This window comes from Acanthaster planci, linkage group LG07, assembly GCF_054643075.1.
Source record: "Acanthaster planci isolate LZ-2023a linkage group LG07, COTS_SCS, whole genome shotgun sequence".
NCBI lineage: Eukaryota > Metazoa > Echinodermata > Asteroidea > Valvatida > Acanthasteridae > Acanthaster > Acanthaster planci.
In genome coordinates, this window is record NC_141783.1 from 20,548,804 (window position 1) to 20,569,525 (window position 20,722).

Below are 20,722 nucleotides of genomic sequence, written 5' to 3' on the forward strand. Positions count from 1 at the left end.
CAACTGGCAGATCCAGTTCATGCTTTGTATAATAGCACATTAGTAGCAAGTGGCAATTTGTTGGATAGAGCCTACCGGTGTTAGTGAACACAGTCTGTGATTGGATCAAATATATATCATAAATATCCACTTATTTCACATCTAAAGAGTCTGAAAATAAACTCAATACAAATTTTGCTGTGGGCGAATTATTTTAAATTCTACATTGGAGCATGACTAGTACATATATTCCTATTCTACACTATGAAATCATATGTAATAATATACATGTATATGCGTTTCAAAGCTGAGCAATGTACGTTTCTCAGTCTGGCTCATTCTCCATAATGTTTCCAAATTTCCATGTTCCAGTAAATTAATGGCCTGCTAAAATGCAAGGACTGAAAAGTTCATCCTTATTCTCCAGTCATTATTTTTCGGCATTTTCTTTTTGGGGAAATCTAAATTGCATGCATCATTAAACTGACTGCAGCTAATCACCATTGTTTGTCACAATACACAGTGGAATGTACTGTGGAAACCTTGACACATTTAAGTGCTTTAATGAGTTTGCACTTGGCTGTCCTTCACTCCACAAGCCACAACACGCTATCTTCCGCTCCAACTATAGGAACAAGTTATTTCCTTCCTTTCAGAAACTTACTAATTGCAACAAGATTATGCAATGTTTGGAAACTGAGTTGTGAGTTTTACATTCTGCTGATTAAGCATGACTACGGTACTCCCAAGCTACTTTGTAAACAAGCTGAAACATATTTTGTGACATTTATTTTCATTCTATTTCCAGAGGTATTTTATACAAATTAACTCAATCAACAAGCTCCAAAACATATTGCATCCTGTGAAAAGAAAAAAAAATTAAAGCTACAATGTTTGTTATGATTTGACAAAATGGATTATCTGACCGGAGGGATTTAATAGTGCCATCCCTGTCAACTAAGTGTGATTCTGATATGCCATCTCTGCCCCACTTATGATTTCTCTCAACAAAGCACCGAAACAGCTCGGGGCTATAACAACGACTAACATACATTACGAAAAATTGAGCATCTAGGAGCGGTCAAAGTGAGCTGTACATGTCCCACAACTCACAAAAACACAAGTCTTAAACTACATGCATTGGTCTGTCCTATGTGTGCTTTTGAGTTTGCATAGAATTAATACAGAATGTGCCTATCAAGGACACTGTAAATCTCTTGGGACGATTACCCCTGTGAGCAAATGGCAACAGTAAGTTGCCTCATTGTTGATATGGGCAAAAATAAAAGAGACAAAAGAGACTTGTCTCGACTGAACTGTTGTACTGGTGGGATCTGATACCCTACACAGCCAATAAATATTCTAGGAATTGCTAGTGTAATCATAATGGAATGCAATTAAATGCGTTTATATAAAAGTTGGCAATGTGAAAAATATGTAAATATAGATTCCTTTAACCGAGTATGCATGTATGGTATGTCTACATGCAAACACATGCATACATGTGCGAATTGTACATGTACATGTGCATCTGATCTCTTAAAATGTGTAAACAGACACTGTAGCATACACACATGTAAATATAAAAATGAAAGTAAATATGACATCAACATAATACATGTAATAGAGACACAGTAGTTAATTTTTTTAAATTTGTTTTTATTGTTTAGCTTGTCGCAAATATTCTGCGAATATCTTTGGATTTAAAAAGGAAACTTGCCTGTACACTATTGTCCCTGGAAAAAGATAAAATCTTCTTAAAGCAAATATCAGTAATAATGGGATGTGGTTTAAGTTTCACTCGTCAGTGAGAAATCGCTTTTTTTTTTAATAGTCAGTGCAGTTTCTGGACTGTTGTCGATGATGCAGTACTGTGTCCAGTTTAAGACCGAGGCTAATGATGCAGATAATTAATTAGGTTCAGGGATCATTATGTTAAATATGCCATAACTGGATTGGATGCAACCTTTGTCACAATGGAACAACCATGGAATCATCCTACATAAATACTGTACATCTGGATTTAGGCGATGCGTTCTGTACCATATGGTAGCTGCTACAATATACATATATGTCATATGTAATATACACCAGTTGCCTGTCTGTGCCTATCATATTCCAATGTCTGTTCATTATGGACTAGCATGTATAATATTTTGTAATTTTTCCCATAGAATAGAATTAAAGGGAAAGGCAGATTTAGCAAGCTTGACTTTTACACATAAAAAGAATTCTCACAATGACTAAAATTCTTCAACACATGGAGAAACAATAAAAAGTTTCAGGGGTGACATATAAATAGAAGATTCTTAACTGTGGATGTTAACTGCTGAATATCAACTTTTGGGGTTATTACATATTGTTTATTGAATTTTCTTCAGCTACTTCGGAGAGGAATGCTTGAATGAGCATTCAATGCACATTAGAGTATTGATCCAGCAGATGAATATAAAGTACGGTACATGTCCTAAACCACACACACACATATATGTACAAAATGTAACCACAGTCTGTCCAGGGAAATATCAACATTCTTGTCAAAGATCAAAAAACTCACTCAGTTGTTATTCTTATATTTTGCTGGAGAATGGATTATTTTCCATCGGGGAGAAAATGCAATGCCGGTATCCAAAATATCTAAGTGCTGCAACATTCTCTAATCATTTCCGCCAAGTCTGCCTGGGGGATTATCTCTTATTAACACTTGAGCAGCTTTGAATTTTCATCTGGACTCGGCAGTGCCACAAGGTTCTTCAGTTAAAGAGAGTGTCTAGGTGTCTAGGTTTTCTCCATGTCTGTTTCTCATCACTGACTGTTGTTTTCATTTAAATGAATGATTCCAAATATGAAAGTACCCAATTAAATTAGCTCTCTGTGACATTTAAGCATTGTTTAAAAATTGTTTCCTCTTAAAATTAAAAAGATGTTCCATTTTTCATAAATTTACACAAAAATTCCTTAAAGTAAGATACCGGTATTACTAATATTCCCTTGCACTAGCAAGTGATAACATATTCTAAAAAGTCAAATTTGTCAAGGAAAAAATTGAAGCATTTACTTAGAAAAAAGAAATTTTTCAGGCCAGTCCCATGGGTGTGTGCACAGAGTGTCAAGTGATATCCAGCTATGGAACCCTTTCCTTCCCTAATTTTGTTGAGAAAAATGGAAAGCCAAAAAAATGAATCTTATTGGCCTATAGGCCTTATAAAAATGGGTCAATTACAATTCTTTCCACCGTAGAAATGTTGAAGTTACAAACCTTTTCTGTACTTGAATTTGGCGAATGCCTTGATTCAGTTTTGCTGTTGTTGTCTCCCTCGTTTGTTGATGGGCAAACCTCCCTTGTTTTAGCTCCCGGATTTGCTGGTGAAACTGATGGTCCACCTCCCACATAATGGCTGTTACTCTGCGGGGGTTTGCAGCTTTCCTCTGTCTTTGTCACATTTGGTGGGGGTGGGTGATGATGGCTTCCGGTAGGCACCGAGAGAGACTGCAAGCGTACAGCTGCAACCTGGTGCCCAGGCGGTGCAAAGTTATCCATCCCACTACCGGCAACTCCAGCACCGCTGGGCGGTAGTCCTGTAGCGATTAGCGCAGAGTTGCTGGCTCTTTGACTCTGGTGATGCACGGTTCTCACAGGCCCGTCAAAAAGCCGCGGTGCCAGGCCAGGCTCCGATGTCATCTTCATTGAAACGGGGAGCAGTGGCACGCTGTTCATCAAAAGTGCAAATTCAATTGTCCGGTCCTTATAAACCTGCTCTACACGAGGCAAAATTCTGACGATTCACAACCAACGATTGTCAAATTACAGGTTCGCTAGACGACACATCGGGCAATCAATGCTGTGATGCTTCACTACACATGCTACAGGCCTACTGCACTATCGTGACGCACCACCGCGTGCTTGGTCAATATTGTCAGTGACTTCGTTAATGACTGTCTACCTTCAGCTAAGAGAGCCCTTCATTTGGAAGACTGGTTGGGTCTTTATGAACAAAAATGCTATTAGATTGACTCGCCGACGATTCACGTCGTAGCATTTTCCTCCCAAACACAATGTACAACTGGTAAGGAATCTCCACTCGAAAAAAGGAAAGTAAACGTATCTTTCCAAGTCTGGTACCTTAGTCAACATAAATCTGTATCAGGTTGATTGGCAAAACACTCATAGGGCATCAGACTCCCAAAAATCGTTCTGGAGAAAAAAGAAGACGTGTCTACTGCCCTCTGGCGATCACTTCATACCAATTAAAACTTTTCGCCAATGAAATTTGACTTCTCGTTTACAAACCTGAGCACAGGCGATGCACTTTTAACAAAGGTTTCAACTCCAGTTGAATGACCAAAACAACTCACCATTTTTTTTACCCCCTTTTTTCCAAATATCGATTTATGAAAATACTGCTAAAACCTATGGTGACAGGTGGTAGCATCTATGGGCACTGGAAGGTTCATGCACAATAACTCCAAATAATGAATAATTTTGGACAGAAAGCAGATTACAATTTTATTTTAATATACAGGCACTATTACGATAAATGCATCCTACAATGTGAAAAGGTCTTAGTTTAGGATGAACTCTACCATTTAGTCCAAAATCAAATTAAAATGACTCCGGGTAGTCGCAGTTTCAAATAAACACACATTTGTAAATGACCTTTGCTCTGTAGTTGAATTTGAAATAATATCTGGCTTCAAAGACTCGTTCAAATGGTTGATACATTGACTACAAAGACAGAGGCTATGGAATCCCTACATGTAATAGAGAGGGCACTTTGTTATTCACCAACATCTACTGGGACTGACAAGTGTATTTTGTGCAAACCATTTACATAATATACTAAGTCCATGGTGTGTCCATTCCCTTTTTTTTTTTTTTACTTTTTGTAGCTACGTTATCCAACGTGGAGAAAATATTCATTATTATGAATAGAAAAATACTCTAAATGAAGAGGCTGTGTCTTCAGTCTATAGGACTTCAATACAAATGTAACCCACAGAGGATTTGTCTGACTGTGTATCAGTAGCAATCTTGCAATTTTCTACCAAACTTAAACCTTATACAGAAAAAAACAGCCTCAGCCAGAACTGCACACTTGAAATAAATATTTTACCCCTACCCTACACTCTTGTGAGCTAAAGAGCAAAGTGTACAGGTTATACAAATAATAACGAGTCTGGAATGTGATAGACAATACTGTTTCAGAAATTATGAGAGAAAGGCATATTCTTGGTACCTCTCCATTTGATAAACCAAAGAATATGAATCTAAGAAAAAATATGTTCACTGCACAAAATATGAACTTGTATTTGGTAAAAAAATGACAAACAGTTTAAGAACTTCAAGTCTGCTGATCAGAATAATACTCAAGTCCACTGCAAGTTGGGTCACAAGTAGCACATTACCTGAAATTCGTAAAGTGTGCATCTGCATATGCACGAACTCACGACAGCAGGGTTCCAAAAAGTTTGTACAGAGTTTAAAATTTATAATGTCATATTCTTGTATAAGTTAATAGGAAGTAAACTGTAAATAGCCTACATGACAGACCAACTCACGAAGTTTTATTTGCCAAAGTTTTGTCCAAAATGTTCACAAAAACTAATTGTACATACTGCCTTCGAAACTTTCACTCTAGGGTGCAATGACATGCTCATCTCAAGACACTGAAACTGAACAACTGGCTGAGTTTCAAGGCCAGTTTTCATTGAAATAGCCTTCGAGCTGTAAACTTGCAAATAGTGTCGATTGAGGGCAGTGTATCAAAGTTTACAGAAGAGCTTAAAGATTTGCAGATGGCGACGAATTTTACAGTGTATATCCATGGGTCAAAGTGTTCAGGTGTTGCATCATGATTTGGCAACGTGCATATAACAATGAATGCATTGACAGACTGTGCATGTACATACTACATTACACATGTGTGAGAGGCATACTGGAGCATTATTTAGCGGGCTGGATTTTGAATGGTTTGTGTAGCTTTGAGCCTTCTAAATTCACTTCAACTGCTTAACTTAACATTAGCCACATTTGCACTTCAGTTGGGTAAGCGGAGGCATGTTTCTCATGTACTACTGGTTCACGCTTAGCTATGCAGTACATGTACTGCAAGTGCGTGTAACCACGTACACAGTGCCATCTTTTGGAATGGGCATTTTATGAATTTCTGGTAATGAGTGAATGAACACTGAAAAGGGAATGCCTAGCTTGTGAAATGGTTGGGCCATGGACTGGATGACCTGTGAAGACTTTGGGACTTGTGACGACTCAACTAAACCACTTGTGAGGACTTGAATATACCACTTGTGAGGACTTGAGGAATTGTGAGGACTTGACTACACCACTGGCTCAGGACGTAATTGTTTCACAATCTGTTGTGCTCCAGAAAAATCAAAACATCCGAATTGTAGTACATTACAAGTGTGGATCCAGGGTTTAATGAAAGAGGTTCCAAACATGGAGGGGTCAAATGCGAGGGTGCACTGCCAAGCCCTTAGTCACAACGTAAGTTAAATGAGACCAATTTAACATTCATTGTTCTGCCCGTGTTACTGCAATAGGCCACAACAATGTCAGTTGTGTTTTGTCCACAGTCTTAAATTGAGTTCCTGTCCGAGGTCAAGGCCAAAAAACCCACAAAAAGAAGAACTGAAAGTTGAACTGAACTCAACATGGGGAAAGGCTCCTGAAAACGTGGAACAGGCCCCAAACTTGAGCCATGAAGTAAGCGTAGATGCCGACAGACACTCCTGCCTATTTTTAAAAACTAATCTGTCTTGACTTGCGTTAGGACTCAGCAAATCCAATATAGTGCCACGGCGCAAAACACTGTGGCGTTAGATATGTGCAGTGTATGTTGCATCCAGAGTTAATGCTGGACTGGAGCTGAGATAAATGACAGCATAATCTAGTTCTTACAATTCTTATTAAGTCTCAACAACGTGAAATTAAAATGAGCCGGTGCTAACCCCATTATTCCAATGAACTATTCACAAATGTAAGCTTCTACAAAGCAGTGCAGTCGAGTCCATCAGACGTCATTCTATCTTCAGGCAATTCACAAGCTATTCAAATAAACTCTGACAAAAGCATGCTGTTGTTATTATTCACCCTGTTACTAATGACTGGCCTTGTGAAAGGACAGACTTGTGACTGGCCTTGTGAAGGGACTTGTCACTGGACTTGTGATGGACTTGACTCCAACACTGCTACATAGCATTCAATGTTAAGTGCCCAACACTTACAACTACGATGATCAACTCCAATCAACAAATTATCTGTTACAGAAAGGAAAATCAAATGGGAAAAGGTCAACGACAAAACCATGCAGACTTTATGGACAGGAAATGTGACCAATGACTGCAGTAAGCGTTCCACAGTCAATTTCTCACATGTGTTCTTACCAGCAAGTAATCCAGTGACAAAATTAATGATACAGGTAGTGGTGTACTACAGTTGGCATAGTTTGGTTTGGTTTGGTTATAGCTGCAACCAACTATGTAGTGCTGGTGAACCAACCAATATGTGAGCTCACCAGCAAGTATCAAAGTACATGTAACGAATGCTGATTTGTTTGTCTAGAATTCCAGTACCATTAAATGGTAATGGAAGTATTGATAAAACATAGCAAGGAAAACGCATGGGTCTACAAATTTTTTTTCTCAAAAACTAGGGTAAATAAATCTCACATAATTAGGCTCATGACTATGAGTTGTCACATGGAACATAATTTTTCAGCACATAAATTAAAATCACTCTGATTGGATTAAAGTTTTGGATTCAATAAAGCTACTGGCTGATTATAGCACACATTGTTTTTCTCAGAAGAGAGCACAAATTTGATTGGTTAAAAATGTATAGTGTCCATTTTACACAATGAATGGAAGCATCCCGAGGAAACATAACCACATTGGTTATGTGAATTCTCACTGTAATCTACAGATTGCCAAATAAATGGAAAATGACCAAGCTAATAGGCCTTCCTTTCAAATTATTAAAATCATCTATGAGTAATCTAAGCAAACTTAGGGAAAAAACTGTAAAACTTATTATCTAAAATGCCCTCAATCCTTCACAGCAATTTTTAAATAATTCTGCTGAACAAATGTATACTGGTATTTTCTTAAAATTATACAGCACATCTAACACGAGCACCTTGATGTTCATTTAACACAAATTTACAGAAATTAATACAGACTAAACGAAAAGTGCCTAGAATAATATGAATGTATTATGAAGAGAAGTCAGAGGTAACTATTTAATCTTAACTCCATAGTATTTTTTCTAAGCGACTTCCCGTATCCAACAAAATCTAATACTGCAATAAAGGGCAATCAAACTCAATGTAACTTGCTGGGCTTCAGTCCTGAAACCATTAAATACTATCTTTGAAATATCAGGCATTACATAGTACATGCAAGTTACTTAATTACTTAAGATTTTGAACTCGGCAAAACTAACGATATTACGTGTATCGTTGAATTACTGCTTTATCGAGTTGTTTAGGCTATCAATTCTTCACACTCTCGACATTGTTAACACTCACTGCTCGGGCTGAGGAGAATACCCAGACCACTGGATACTAGACACCTAAAAAACAGCGGGTACCTGGTACCTGCAAAAGAACAATGGCATGTTCTTGTTGCTAATGTCTTGTTGCTAATCAAATAACCCAATCATGTATTCTGGACCAGCAGATACATGCGGGGAATGCAAGTGATTCCTAACAGGTGCAGTGAAATTTTAACAATGACATGGCCCTTGAACTCTTAACGGGGTGTAACAAGTTGTACCGATGTAGGAAGCAAAATTATTCACAAAGAACTGACTGCAGTAAACTGATTTTCTGTCGTTTTTTTCACTGTGAGTGTTCAATATGAGTGTTCTTGTGCAAATATCTTACAAACTAACAAACTTTCTATAAAAGTGTTGAGCCAAACAAAGGTAATAATTTTGTGTATAACTTATTCAAAGTAAATGCATTTTCTGTACACAGGGCAACTACAATCAAATGGTATGATCGTTGATCAATTGAAAATGGTTAATTCAGGTTGGGCAATACTTGGTCAAAATTCTACTTAGATATCAAAATCTAACTGTACACAACACAATGTATATATTAAGGTAACATTTAGAAGACATAAGTCTTTATCCTAGTTGTCTGTTAAATAAATTTTTAAACTATCTCCGGCACAAAGCCCAGCTGTTATTGTTGCAATTAAAAGAGCAAACATTTCAACAAATGACATTTTTTACATTTATTGAACTTGAAACGAGTCAAACCCATGAAAAAAGTGCACTTTTTAAAAAACTTTACAAAGAGTTAGACGTTGAGTTCATCAACTGTTTTGTAACTGCTTCTTTAAAATGGACAAACATACTTTAAAATGTTTTCTATTAAACATAAAAAGTTATGATTTGGGTACATGCACAACATCACTTTAATTAAAATGACAACAGAACTGTTTTCAAGCACACAAGTTACGATTTATGCATTAGAAAATAATGTGATCAATGTGCAATATATATATAATCTTTCATCAAAGTTACATTGTTGACAAAAAAATGTCCACACTTGTATTTTTTAACGGATAATACTGTTTTTGCACTCATGCAGTGTATATGGATGGTGTCAAATCTTGTGTATGTACATGGAATTGCGATATAAAATTTCCTTAAAAGGCAAGTCTTATAGCAAAACCTTTGCATTTTTTCTCTTTTAATGCAAAATAGACTTTGTCAGGTTGAATTTTCTATATGCTACACCCTGGACTAATTTTCTACTTCTTGTACGTAACTGAAAAATCAGACAAACTATTGTTGAGTTGTTTTTGAACAAAGTTGTGGAATTTAAGCTTCTGTGACTTACAGTGAAAGTAATGACCCAATAAAGTCTGATGAAACCTTTTTAGCACTTTTACTGGAAAGTAGGAGTTGCTTAATTCTTTTGAGTTGTTTGAAAATAAAACTGTGTCAAAATATGGATAAACATTTTTCAATTGTAGCTGTCTTTTTTTCCTACAATATATATAGAGATAGATTTAGTTTTGTATATAACTTTTTTTTTCACTTCAATCTTGGAAGGCACTTGTGGAAGAGCTGAACATCATCTCAGCCACTATCTTAGCATGAAGGTCTAGGCATAAGCTGGTTGAAAGGCTTCTGTGAGATGTGTAGAACTTCTGGCTCACTGTATTCCTCTCTTTGATAACTTCACTTTCAGTATCTGTTGCGAATAGGTGGCCAAATGATTTCAAGTTTTAAAATTCAACTTCTTTACTGTTTAATTTCTTTTCCAAACAAAATATGTAAGAATCCAAGCAGTCCATACAAAAAAGGCTTAAATCAAGATTTGAGGTGATGGGTCATACAAGTTTTGTCACCACAGAAGGTGAGAGTGTGCTCTAAATAACTCTTCAACATGGTACGTAAAGTACCCTCACAGATGGTACTGTTAAACACTGTGAATTTTGGGGCATAATAACAGTCAGAAAGACGGTGAGAAAACAGCATTCGTGTTCAATTCTTTTGCCAGAGTACCAGCTTTACACTCCTGTGCAATGGTTCTTGCCTACAGACTTAACCAACGACCACAAGTAGAACTCACTGCTGATGCAGTACCACGCACCCTTACATATGTATACTTGTGGGGTATTTCCTTTGTTCTCGTTCACAAAACTCCCACACAACACGGACAAAATTTCAAATCACTGCCATTTCAACCAAATTCAGTTTCCTGGGTTGAACTTTCCACCATATGTCCCTTATATAGAACACTTCAATTTGCGACAGATGAATGGCACTTGAAAATTCCTCCTTTTTGAGTAAATTTGAAATATCTATTTTGTGAAATTCTTGTGGGGTACCACTTTAGTACCCCACAAGGATCCAAAGTGGCCTTGTGGGGTACCATTGTTCCGGTACTCCACAAGGCACCATGTACAAGCGCATCCTTGTGTGTAGGTCGTTCACATGTTCTCTGATTTGTTGTTGCCACTTATAATGATAGCATAAGCACACCACTGTGTGTTGCTAACGTTGCAGACTTGTGCATGGCCTAACTTCTGTGACATGTCATGACAAGTTGTCCAACCTTAAAACACACAAACAAAATGCAGTAGGTGGAAATATGCCATTTTGGAAAGCTCTGTTACATTTAGATCGCCCACAGCTTTTTTTTTCAGACTGCTTGTGCCGGAAGATGGAGCCCTCTCAACAACGGCTTTCAAGCATGGTCATGAATTAACCTACACATAATATGTATGGTGTGATAAGTATAGTTGATCATTTCATGCCAACAACTGTGTTTATCCATACAGCCAACAACTTGTTCACATCACTGCTTTGTCTGTGAGAAATAAGAGTGAAAAATTTCGAGTACACTTTTCCATACCAAAGCTGTGTTCGCATTGGACTTTGGTAAAATACACAGAGGCAGTTGTCAATTTGACGCTGCTGTCAATTTGACGCTGCTGTCAATTTGACGCTGCTGTCAATTTGACAAAATTAAATCCAATGGCTGGTAAACTGTCAAAATTGTCAAGTATTGATCATTGGTTGTCAGTTTTATTCCTTCCTGCCGCGGAAGTTTTACTGGGCCAACTGGGTCGCGGAAGAATTATACTGTCAGTTTTCAGTCCCGTGTGGACTGCCACCGTGATGTACATGTCAAGTTACATTTTGATCATGTGAAATGAGTTCACAGGTCATAGGTTGTCTTTCCTTTTTGTTTTCCTCTGTTGTTTCCCACACACTAGTCTGTATAAAGCTACCGTCACAAGTCATGACTGTAAATAAACGTGACACCGATGTCAGAAAAAACTCAGGAAGTGTGCCAAATGCCGAGCTCTACTTCAGCTGTTTGTTGATTTGTGGTATTGTAATGTCAATCGATCAAATGGAAAATATCTGGAAAGAGATTACGAGTTCCTTTTCGGTGGAGCAGGTTGAACCGCTCATGTCTCACAGTCCTCAGACCAGCGACGGCAAGGATAAAAAAACACTCACTTGAAAGATTGAGATGCTGAGCCCAATGTCTTCAATAGGTTTTGTTCCACAAACATACAGGGCTGGTTCTTGATTATTTCAAAGTACTTCAAAAGTACAAAATAAAAAGAATTGCACGCTTTCTTTGGACCACATCCGATGTCAGATTTTAAAGTCAATTGGAGCATGCCCATGTGAGATTCTGAAAAAGTATGACACTGCAACAGTCATGGACTTTTCACGGGTTTGAGTAATCCACGTGCGTATGCACGGAAGAAAACCATGATGGAATATTAACAAGCAGTCGCAGTAACAAATTTACAATTTTAGTCCAGTGCGAACACGGCTTAAGTTAGCTTCTTCGAGCATTGCGAGTTTTCACTGTCAGAAAGATTTCTGGAAAACTTTAAAACCAAAGGCTCCTGATTTTACATGTAGTTTTGATTTTGAGGTGCACCTGTAGGTATTAGAATGAGCTCTGGATCACATGCAATCAATCAAAGGTCCTCTTTTCACACTCAAATCAACCTGTGTCAATCATCTACCTTCACTCATTCCATCTAGTTCATGGACACTGAAAAGGTTACTATTACCAGTTCCTGTCCTGATGTTTCCAGGGATAAACAGCATGAAATCAAATTGGCTTCCTTTTGTCCTCACAAAGTCACGGTCCGAGTGTTTAATCCCAAAATGCAATTGTGTAAACATGAGTAACATTGTCTGTAACTTGTGATAGGACAAGAGGGTGGACAACTTGTCAGGATAGGCCTACAGAAAGGCCTCAATTTTCTCAATGACTTTCTACTAAATAGGTTTCAAACTTCAAAGGCATACACAAAGGTAAACACAAGTGATTAAGATGGTCATTGGTTACGATGAAAAACAAAGCACCATCAAAAGAGGAAAAGGGAAGAGTAAAGACAACCACAATATTGTAAAGAGAGCAGTTTAGGAAGTTATAAAAAGCAGCAAGACGAAAACAAAATATAAAGAGTGAATTAGAATACAGTTTGTATGACTGAGTTGCTTGATAAGTTAGCTTTTCAAGTGAAATCAGAAGAAAGAATTTCGGATTAAATCTGACATGATGACACAAAAAGGGCGTAGCAGTTACATAAAAAGGAAAGAGAAGACTCAATACACTGTATTGTCACGAAACAACCACCAGATTGACAACAAAAAGCAATGTTTCTGATATTGAAGTTATTGAGAAATGTGGCTTAGTATGCGTTTTGTCAGTATCATGATTATACTTAGTGTTAACCAAAAACAAAAGATAGGATATTACTCCTTTTACTTACTCTACTTTTCAAATTGCGAGCTAATCTACTTAGCTGAGCTACATGGGGGAAAGGAAATCAGATAAAGAATGGGCTCTGGTTAAAACTACTGTCTATTTTGTACTATGCAGCTAAGGTCTAATTCTGCATTTGTGTACATGCTTCAATAAGTCAATGGGTCACCAAATGTAATGACAGGTGACCTTTGGCTTTTGTCGTTGACAAGAATCCTTAACCCTTGCAGAGCTCTGTCCTAAATCAGGTGAGGGACTGGGGACTGTGAGGGGTTCATGATCATCAATGAAGTCTAGATGAATTTGGAAAGCAATTTTCAATGCCGGTTCAGGGACAATACCTTGCACCAACTTCCAGGGTGTGTGGGAATGACCAGTCTCTTGAAAGAGAAACTTCAAGTTTCACAAAAGTTCTGGTTGCAGTTACGAAAAAACTTAAGCAGAAAACTCTGGATCAAACCCAGGAGTAGTTGAAGTATACAAATACCGTACAGCACACAGAACAGACAACAGTACACGGGAGATTTTCATCTTTCTGGAATACATCTCTAGTTTTGTGGTGCATTTCACAGGATCCCTTAGTGGGAGTACACTGGCCAATTCAAACAAGGGCGCATGTTCATTTAAGAATTCCATGTTAACAATGTAGAAATGGCAACACTGAAATATTAGGGAAATAAAGCCAATCAAAACCAATGAAAGACTATATGCATCAAACAAACAAACAAACAAACAAACAACCCCAACACCCCCAACAAACAAACAAACAACCCAACAACCCACCCAACACCCCAACAAACAAACATTTATTTGATGTCCCAATTGCAGGACACCAGGAAAACACTCGGGTTTAAACGTGAGTTAGGCAATGCAGACACCTGGGTCTTGATACAGGGCCTGATATACGGCTAACTGCTTGATACTACTTGGGAAGTAGTTTTTCTTTCTACCAAAGGGTGATATAAATCTTTCATCTGGGAGTAAAATTGCTGTCCAACTCTCTACACTCTGCCTATGACTTCTTAATTAAATTTGTCTCTTTCGTTACCTTGCATATTCATTCATTGAGTAGTCCTTGGGGATCATGGGTGCTGATCTATCATTGGTGACTGTCTTGCGTAGCTGAACACCCGGAAACGAAGCACTGGAGAGGACGGCAGGAAACGAAGTAAGGAGATATTCGTGTAGTTGAAAAAATTCTGATAGTCAAGCTGTATTCATTGAATTTGAAACCTGTGACAGAGGCTTTGTCTAAAATGTTAGGGCTGTGGCTGGAAACAGCATGGACCTCCATGGATGCCACAATTTAGTGGCTACAGTCATTTCCCATAGATAATATGTTAGCCTCAGCCACAGCCAGTTAAATCAACACAGCTTGACTCTGAATAGGAAATGTTCATGGTGTTTTGTGCCGTACTCGAGAGCAAGGAAAGGATGCGTTGTGGGTGTATACTAGTTCCAATGTGTGAGTGACGGGGGAGTCAGGTTGGCACAGGGGTACTCTCCTCACGTGTCACCTCTGCAACCTGGGTTCCAGTCACGCTTTGGTTGGTACGTGGTTGGTACCTGATTCTGCGGATTTCTGCCGAATATTTGTCCAGAATTTTCTTTCCACCCATAAGCTCTAAACACTACATTTCCTTGTTGTCTTCTCTCTCCAGGTTCTTCCTTCCATTGGGACCCCTCCCCCAATGTAAGTTGAAAGACTACCCACGGACTATCCCGGGCAAATGCAAAATAAGTGACAAATAAATGACAAAGAAAATGTGACATTTTCAGCTCCGTGCCCACAATTTTGTTGCATCCTACAACTAAATCATAGCTAACTCAACCGTTTGATCAGAGATGAATGACAAACTACCCTTTTTGGCATCCAGTCGTCCCTTCTCCCAAAAATGTACCTTTCTGTTCTATACTAAGTGGTTTTGTTCAACCCTATCCTCCCCCCAATTCAAAGCTCCACCCACCTATCTCCCTCCTCTTCTTCAATGCTGGCGGTATCCTTCGAATGGTGGGTAGGCAAAGATGCCGAGCTGGACACACTGCTGGTTGGTGACCTTCGACCCAAACCATTGGTGCCATCTGACACATGACCTTCCACCTGAAAAGTGAGTTCAAAGGACTATACATGTGACGACAGATACTATGCTGGGGTCACATTTTCAAACAATTGTCAAACCAGAGTTTACTCAGATGTGACACTGAAAGCTAAAACAAAACTGATGGAGAAAGGCCTGTTGTTATGTTTTTGCAGGCAATTTGGGGGATTTGATCCAAAACATGTCAGTGATTTGTGATTGTGTGTTCCACTAGAACACAAAAACATGACACAAGAATCCCAGTTTGCAGCTCTATTAAACTACTGTCAAAATATGCAAAACACTTCAAACAGGAAAGAATAAAGCTAGCATTTGGTTTGGGCCAGAGAAAAAAGTTTCAAGCTAACCAGAGATCCATGCTGGTCAGTCGGTACCCCTGGCATTAGTGAGTGTGGGAGTGACATAGTGGATGCTGCAGGTGCCACACCAGGGCTGTGATGGTCACTGTGGTAGTCCGGTGACGGGTACTGACTACGGCCATCCATTATGTTGTCCATGCTGGCTGCCATGCCCTTATTGAAGGCTGGGTTGGTGCTGAGTGGAGGGAGAGGTGGGGCACCAGACTGGTTGGTGATCTGGCTAGGGCTCTGATGAGGCAGGGGGCTGTTTGAAAAAAGCAACTAATTCATTAAGTTTTACTAAGCAAGAAAACAAGGCTTATTTGTGAGAGATCTGGTACCAAACTTTGTGCAAAGTATGTGAAAATGAAATGGTTAGACAGGCACTTTGATCCAATCACCTTGAATGCAGTTATGCAGGAGACAAATTAGGCAGGAAGCTGGTTAAACATTCTCATGAAAACCCTTCAGCAATTTCTTTTCATTTATGTCCATGTTGGCTTACCTGGTTCCACCATTCTGTTGGGTCAGTGCTGTCTGTATGGGGTGTGTGTAGGCTATTGGGAACCAGCCGCTGCGCTTGGTGCGTATATTGTGTCCGTAGTACCAGCCATTGTTCTTCGGCCCAACCAGTGCAATTATGTCGTTCTTAAAAAAGTCAGACAGAAGGAGAAATGCAAATCACATCAGGTTTGTGAGGAGAAAGATGCGAAGTGCAAATGACTAATTTTGAACTGAATGTACACAAATGCGCAGAGAACCATCAGAGAAAAAAAGCAAAGAAAGAATGCTTGCATTGAACCAATCACCTGTTATTGGAGGGGTGGGCCAAATCCTTGAACAACCTCTAACAGCAAAACCTGTTCTAATTCTAATCTTCTGGCAAGAAGGAAGAACAATAATTTCTTCATATAAAAAAAGATCCAACAAATTTGCTGACAGTTCCAACAGATACAAAGCCACCCCCAGGTGTACGAAAGAATTCAAATTGAGGATTTAGGATTGTTATAATTGGTAGCAGCCTAGAACTGATTTTTTTTTTATTTCCCAAAATTCTACCAAATTATTTCTAACAATCCTGATGAAGCATTTTATGATGAGTCATCCTCTGCTCGTACTTTACCAACGTATAGCTTGCACGCACAAATACAAAAGGAAGAACAAATCAGCCCACATTTAAGCCTACAAATCTAACTTTGGAAGTCACCAACACTAACGGAACATTTACAAGCCAAAAGAGCAACTTGCATTAAGGACAGTGATGCATACCTCAGCAAAGTTGAGTTGGCTATCACTACTGGCAATGTGGCTGTAGAGGGCTTGCACTTTGGTCATCTTCTGTACGTCCATGGCAATGTTGTCCGCTCCTTCCGAGACTCGACGCAGGTAGGCGTTCTGTGGCAAAGTCGACACTACGCCTGGAAGTAAGCAAGAAATACTTTTAGTTTTACATGGAATTGTCCACTTCTAGTTTAGCCTTTTCCTTTAAAATAATTTCATTAAACCTTAAAAAGGGGAAGGAAAGGCAGATCTCCTCTGAACTTTTTTCCAACATCATTACGATACGTGCTTTTCCAGTAATGCCTTCAATTAAATTTGAAACTTTAAGGTCATCCAGACACACCGTTCTCGAATACTTCCTTTGTATCTGAGACAGGCCAGCCAAAAGTTTCCTCACTGAAGCACTAAATGCAGGCAGGTCTGAGATATGTGAAGTTGTAAACTTTAAATGACCATAACAACAAAACCCTATGTTTAAGGAAAATGAGTCTCATCAGATGTGCTCCTAATAAATGTCATTAGATGAAAGTCAAGTTCTAAAATTCAAGTGTGGGAAACTAAAATCAAGGCAGATTCCATACACATGTACACCCCTCTCCAGCTGTAAAACGGTGTCTTGCACTTTTGGGGTTAAGAAGTCTTTGCCAATCACTCCAGTGACCGAACATGTCTCACCTTGGGGAAGTTTATGGATCATAGACTTGGTGTGTCGCATTCCGGAGCCTTTGTCTCGTCGGGGGTTTGGCAAGGTGGCGCTGTAGCTAGCCGCTGATGTGTGGGCATCAGCCATGTCAGCTGAGGCTGGTCTCTCTGGAGCTTCCTGCAAGGAAGTCAAGGAAATAAAGGAAAGGGACCAATTATAAAATTTATGTGTTAGAGAGACAAATCGCCACTGTGAATTGAATTTGAGCTTTGAAAACCCGATTTCTTGGCACTGTTCAAGGGTTAGCAGAAAACCAGTATTCATTTAACCCTAAAAGAGCGGGGTGGGGAGAATCTGGCACCCCCCCAATCTTTTTTTCTGATATCGTCACAGTGCATTCTTTCAGGAGCTGAGCCTTTACAAGTTTTTAGAGTAAATTTTTGCGGTCTGATAATTGAAAATACCATTCTTGCACAGTGTACATTTTTCCTAGTTGGGTCAGCCAAATACAAATACAAATAGAGTATCCACTGCTGTGCTCAATGCATGTAGGCTAGCACGCATGAAGCCTTGAACTTCAAAGGACTGTAACAACTAAACCATATACATTTGTAACGATAAAGAGTGTCTATACATGCACATCATGTTTCAAAAATATCCAGCATGGCACAGCTGAGTACTTGGGGACAGAATTGCCCCCCCAACTGTGAGATGGGCCAAAATAACCTGGCTCTTTGGAAGTATAAGGCAGAAATGTTGTGCCAACCTCTGCTGAATGTTTGTACACATAGGATTCCCTTCTATTGCACAACTTCAGCTGAAAAGTTAGCATGCTTTTTTGCCATGCTTCCGCCGTGACAGATCAAGAGTTTTGTTCGAAGAATATTTCGTGCACGGCGGCGTCTCAGCTTTGTATTCGGGACATCCAATGGTGCATTTGAAGGGGATATCAGAGATTGGAAAGCATTGGATTAAATCTAATTGGAAACAACAGTTATGGCGATTTTAGTCTCAACACAAGCTTCCAGCTTGACAGGAATTCTGGGTAACATGAGATTAGAAAGTATGTCAATCAAGATAATATCAGGTTAACCATTTCAGAAACACATAAATATGTAAGGCCACATGAAAAAATAATTAGTTCAGCGCCCGCCTCAAAAAATCATTCCACATGTTTGTTTTTTTTAAAGTTGCCTTTTCCAATGTCCTTAGCCATCCCCCGTAGTTTCTACAACGCCCACACAACCTCGTGCACGCATAACTCGTGACCTGAGTACATACACACAATATCATGTGCACTTCTGTGTACAAATCTGAAGTGAACATGGCGCTTTGGTTCCATGGTTGCGGCAGTCCAGATAAACATGCACACCAAAGTATTAAAAAAAAAACCTCCTCCTTCCTCATTTTTGCAAATACAACCGATGCTAAACTATTTTCTTTTTTAAGTGGCCTAATCTGAAAACGACTGGACTCTAGATCCAAAAAATTTTGAGAAAACATCCACTTCAACTTTTTGGTGGTTCACTTCTTGTCAAACTTGTAAAGTTCTCCTTGGGCTCTCAAACTGCACTGAATATTCAGTACTTGTGAAAATAAAGATAGGTGAAGGGCAAAACCCAATATTTTGAAAGTTGGTTTTACACCCACAAAGCTTGAGATACCTGGGTGAAGGATCTGAAAGATATAATTGGGTACATCCAGAATATTCAAGGCTGAATAGGTTAAGAAAAGGATTAAGCAAACTACTCTACACAGAGTATGAATACTGCACAGGTTTGAGCACAGAAAAGACTGTAGCAGTTGGGTTATCAGCAAATTGTTAATGAAGAAGGAAACTGCTAACATGTGAGTGTACAGGGGTGGTTCTTTCTTTTTCCTTTTGTTCCTCGCTCTGAGCAAGAAGGATGTTGCGTTCATAGAGGCGTTTGGAGGTCCTTAGCTCCATCTGTAGAGGGTTGCCGAGAGGGCCGGAGAACACCTGAAAGAAGAGCCAGAAAGTTTGCCTTGGTAAGCCTACGCAAAAGAGACAGAGCTGATTTAGGAGTGAGTGGAAACATACAAAAACTCTGAACACAGCATCCAAAAAGGTGAAATCTAAAAAGTTCCAGTATTTGTACAGAACAGGTGTAGTACAACACTGAAATTTAGGGTAAAAAATCTGAACAATAAAAGCTGGAATCAGCTGAAAAGCTGAATTCCCACACCCCTGAGAAAATACTTGGGAGTAGAAACTCCAAACTAAAAACCAGTGGTCCACTTTCTCCCTAAGAGGAAATGAAAAAAAAACACTGACGGAAAAAATGAAAAATGACAGCAGCTGGATTTCATCCTTACATCTTAGAAACACCAGTACTATTGGGTGCTGTGCCATGTCTTCTAACTGTGCAGTTCAACTTAGTGCAACTTTCAAGAATCAAGATGACACAATAGTCAAAACCAAAGTATATTTTCTATACAGTAATTACTAAGGTAGCAGAGGAATATTGCCAAGAAACAAGCTTCAGAGTTAATTAAGAGGCTCCGATGCTTCTATTCTAGCAGAATCTTTCTACAAGGTGAAACGAAATGCTAAGAATTATTTAGTTTGAAAACAAAAACTGGGCAGAAACTTAGTGAGACAGAAGTGACTCAGGAACTAAAAACATGCTCGGTAAGTAATTGTAAACAGTAACTTTTTTGCCACAAAGAAGTACTGCAGGTAACTGGGCATTCAGATATTTAAAACTTGCAGGCGTGAAAAGGGTTCAAGATGGACTTCAGTTCCTGCATAGATATATGAAGTAGATACACCTGGGCATCCAACATACGCATCTAATCATGATCTGGCTATGTTTTAGTATCTGGCAGATTATGGATTTGTGTGGTATTTAGACATTTTTTTTCTTTTGGATGACTCAAAATAAGATTTCATGTTACATCTGATTGCAAAAGAGGTCTGTATTAGTTGATGATTTGAAAATCCAGATTACCAAAGTTCCGGAATTTCCAGCACTTTGGAAACTCCTCATCCTATTATTGATCCTGTTATCTGATTACACATTTTGGTTTTCAACCATTACCATACAATCACACACAAACCACATAACCTAATATATTTGT

At 38.8% G+C, this 20,722-nt stretch overlaps 2 protein-coding genes and 1 long non-coding RNA gene across 11 annotated transcripts in view; 1 reads left to right on the top strand and 2 right to left on the bottom strand.

The window, feature by feature from the left end:
- Positions 1–4,104, bottom strand: part of LOC110976086 (RNA binding protein fox-1 homolog 3-like) — a 164,890-nt gene extending 160,786 nt beyond the window's left edge. For 3 of the 7 annotated variants that reach the window (XM_022229067.2, XM_022229068.2, XM_022229063.2), the window contains exon 1: positions 3,239–4,103. In XM_022229067.2, coding sequence (XP_022084759.1) covers positions 3,239–3,697 — 459 coding nt within the window. In that variant the 5' untranslated portion in view covers positions 3,698–4,103. Of the gene's footprint in view, positions 1–3,238 lie in introns of all 7 variants that reach the window. The other 4 variants (XM_022229069.2, XM_022229064.2, XM_022229070.2 and 1 more) reach the window with 3 other exon arrangements.
- Positions 4,105–4,474: 370 nt separating this feature from the next.
- Positions 4,475–20,722, bottom strand: part of LOC110976085 (BAR/IMD domain-containing adapter protein 2-like) — a 50,713-nt gene continuing 34,465 nt past the window's right edge. Inside the window, exons 9-17 of one of the 3 annotated variants that reach the window (XM_022229060.2) lie at positions 19,467–19,601; positions 17,653–17,797; positions 16,966–17,114; positions 16,202–16,344; positions 15,706–15,961; positions 15,227–15,360; positions 14,308–14,403; positions 13,267–13,304; positions 4,475–10,205 (exon numbers count right to left, since the gene is read on the bottom strand). In XM_022229060.2, coding sequence (XP_022084752.2) covers positions 13,292–13,304; positions 14,308–14,403; positions 15,227–15,360; positions 15,706–15,961; positions 16,202–16,344; positions 16,966–17,114; positions 17,653–17,797; positions 19,467–19,601 — 1,071 coding nt within the window. In that variant the 3' untranslated portion in view covers positions 4,475–10,205; positions 13,267–13,291. The remainder of the gene's footprint in view (positions 10,206–13,266; positions 13,305–14,307; positions 14,404–15,226; positions 15,361–15,705; positions 15,962–16,201; positions 16,345–16,965; positions 17,115–17,652; positions 17,798–19,466; positions 19,602–20,722) is intronic. The other 2 variants (XM_022229062.2, XM_022229061.2) reach the window with 2 other exon arrangements.
- LOC110976089 (uncharacterized) lies at positions 14,330–15,357 on the top strand. Its single transcript, XR_002597795.2, has 3 exons — positions 14,330–14,427; positions 14,921–14,952; positions 15,217–15,357. It is a non-coding gene; the product is annotated as an uncharacterized LOC110976089 (long non-coding RNA).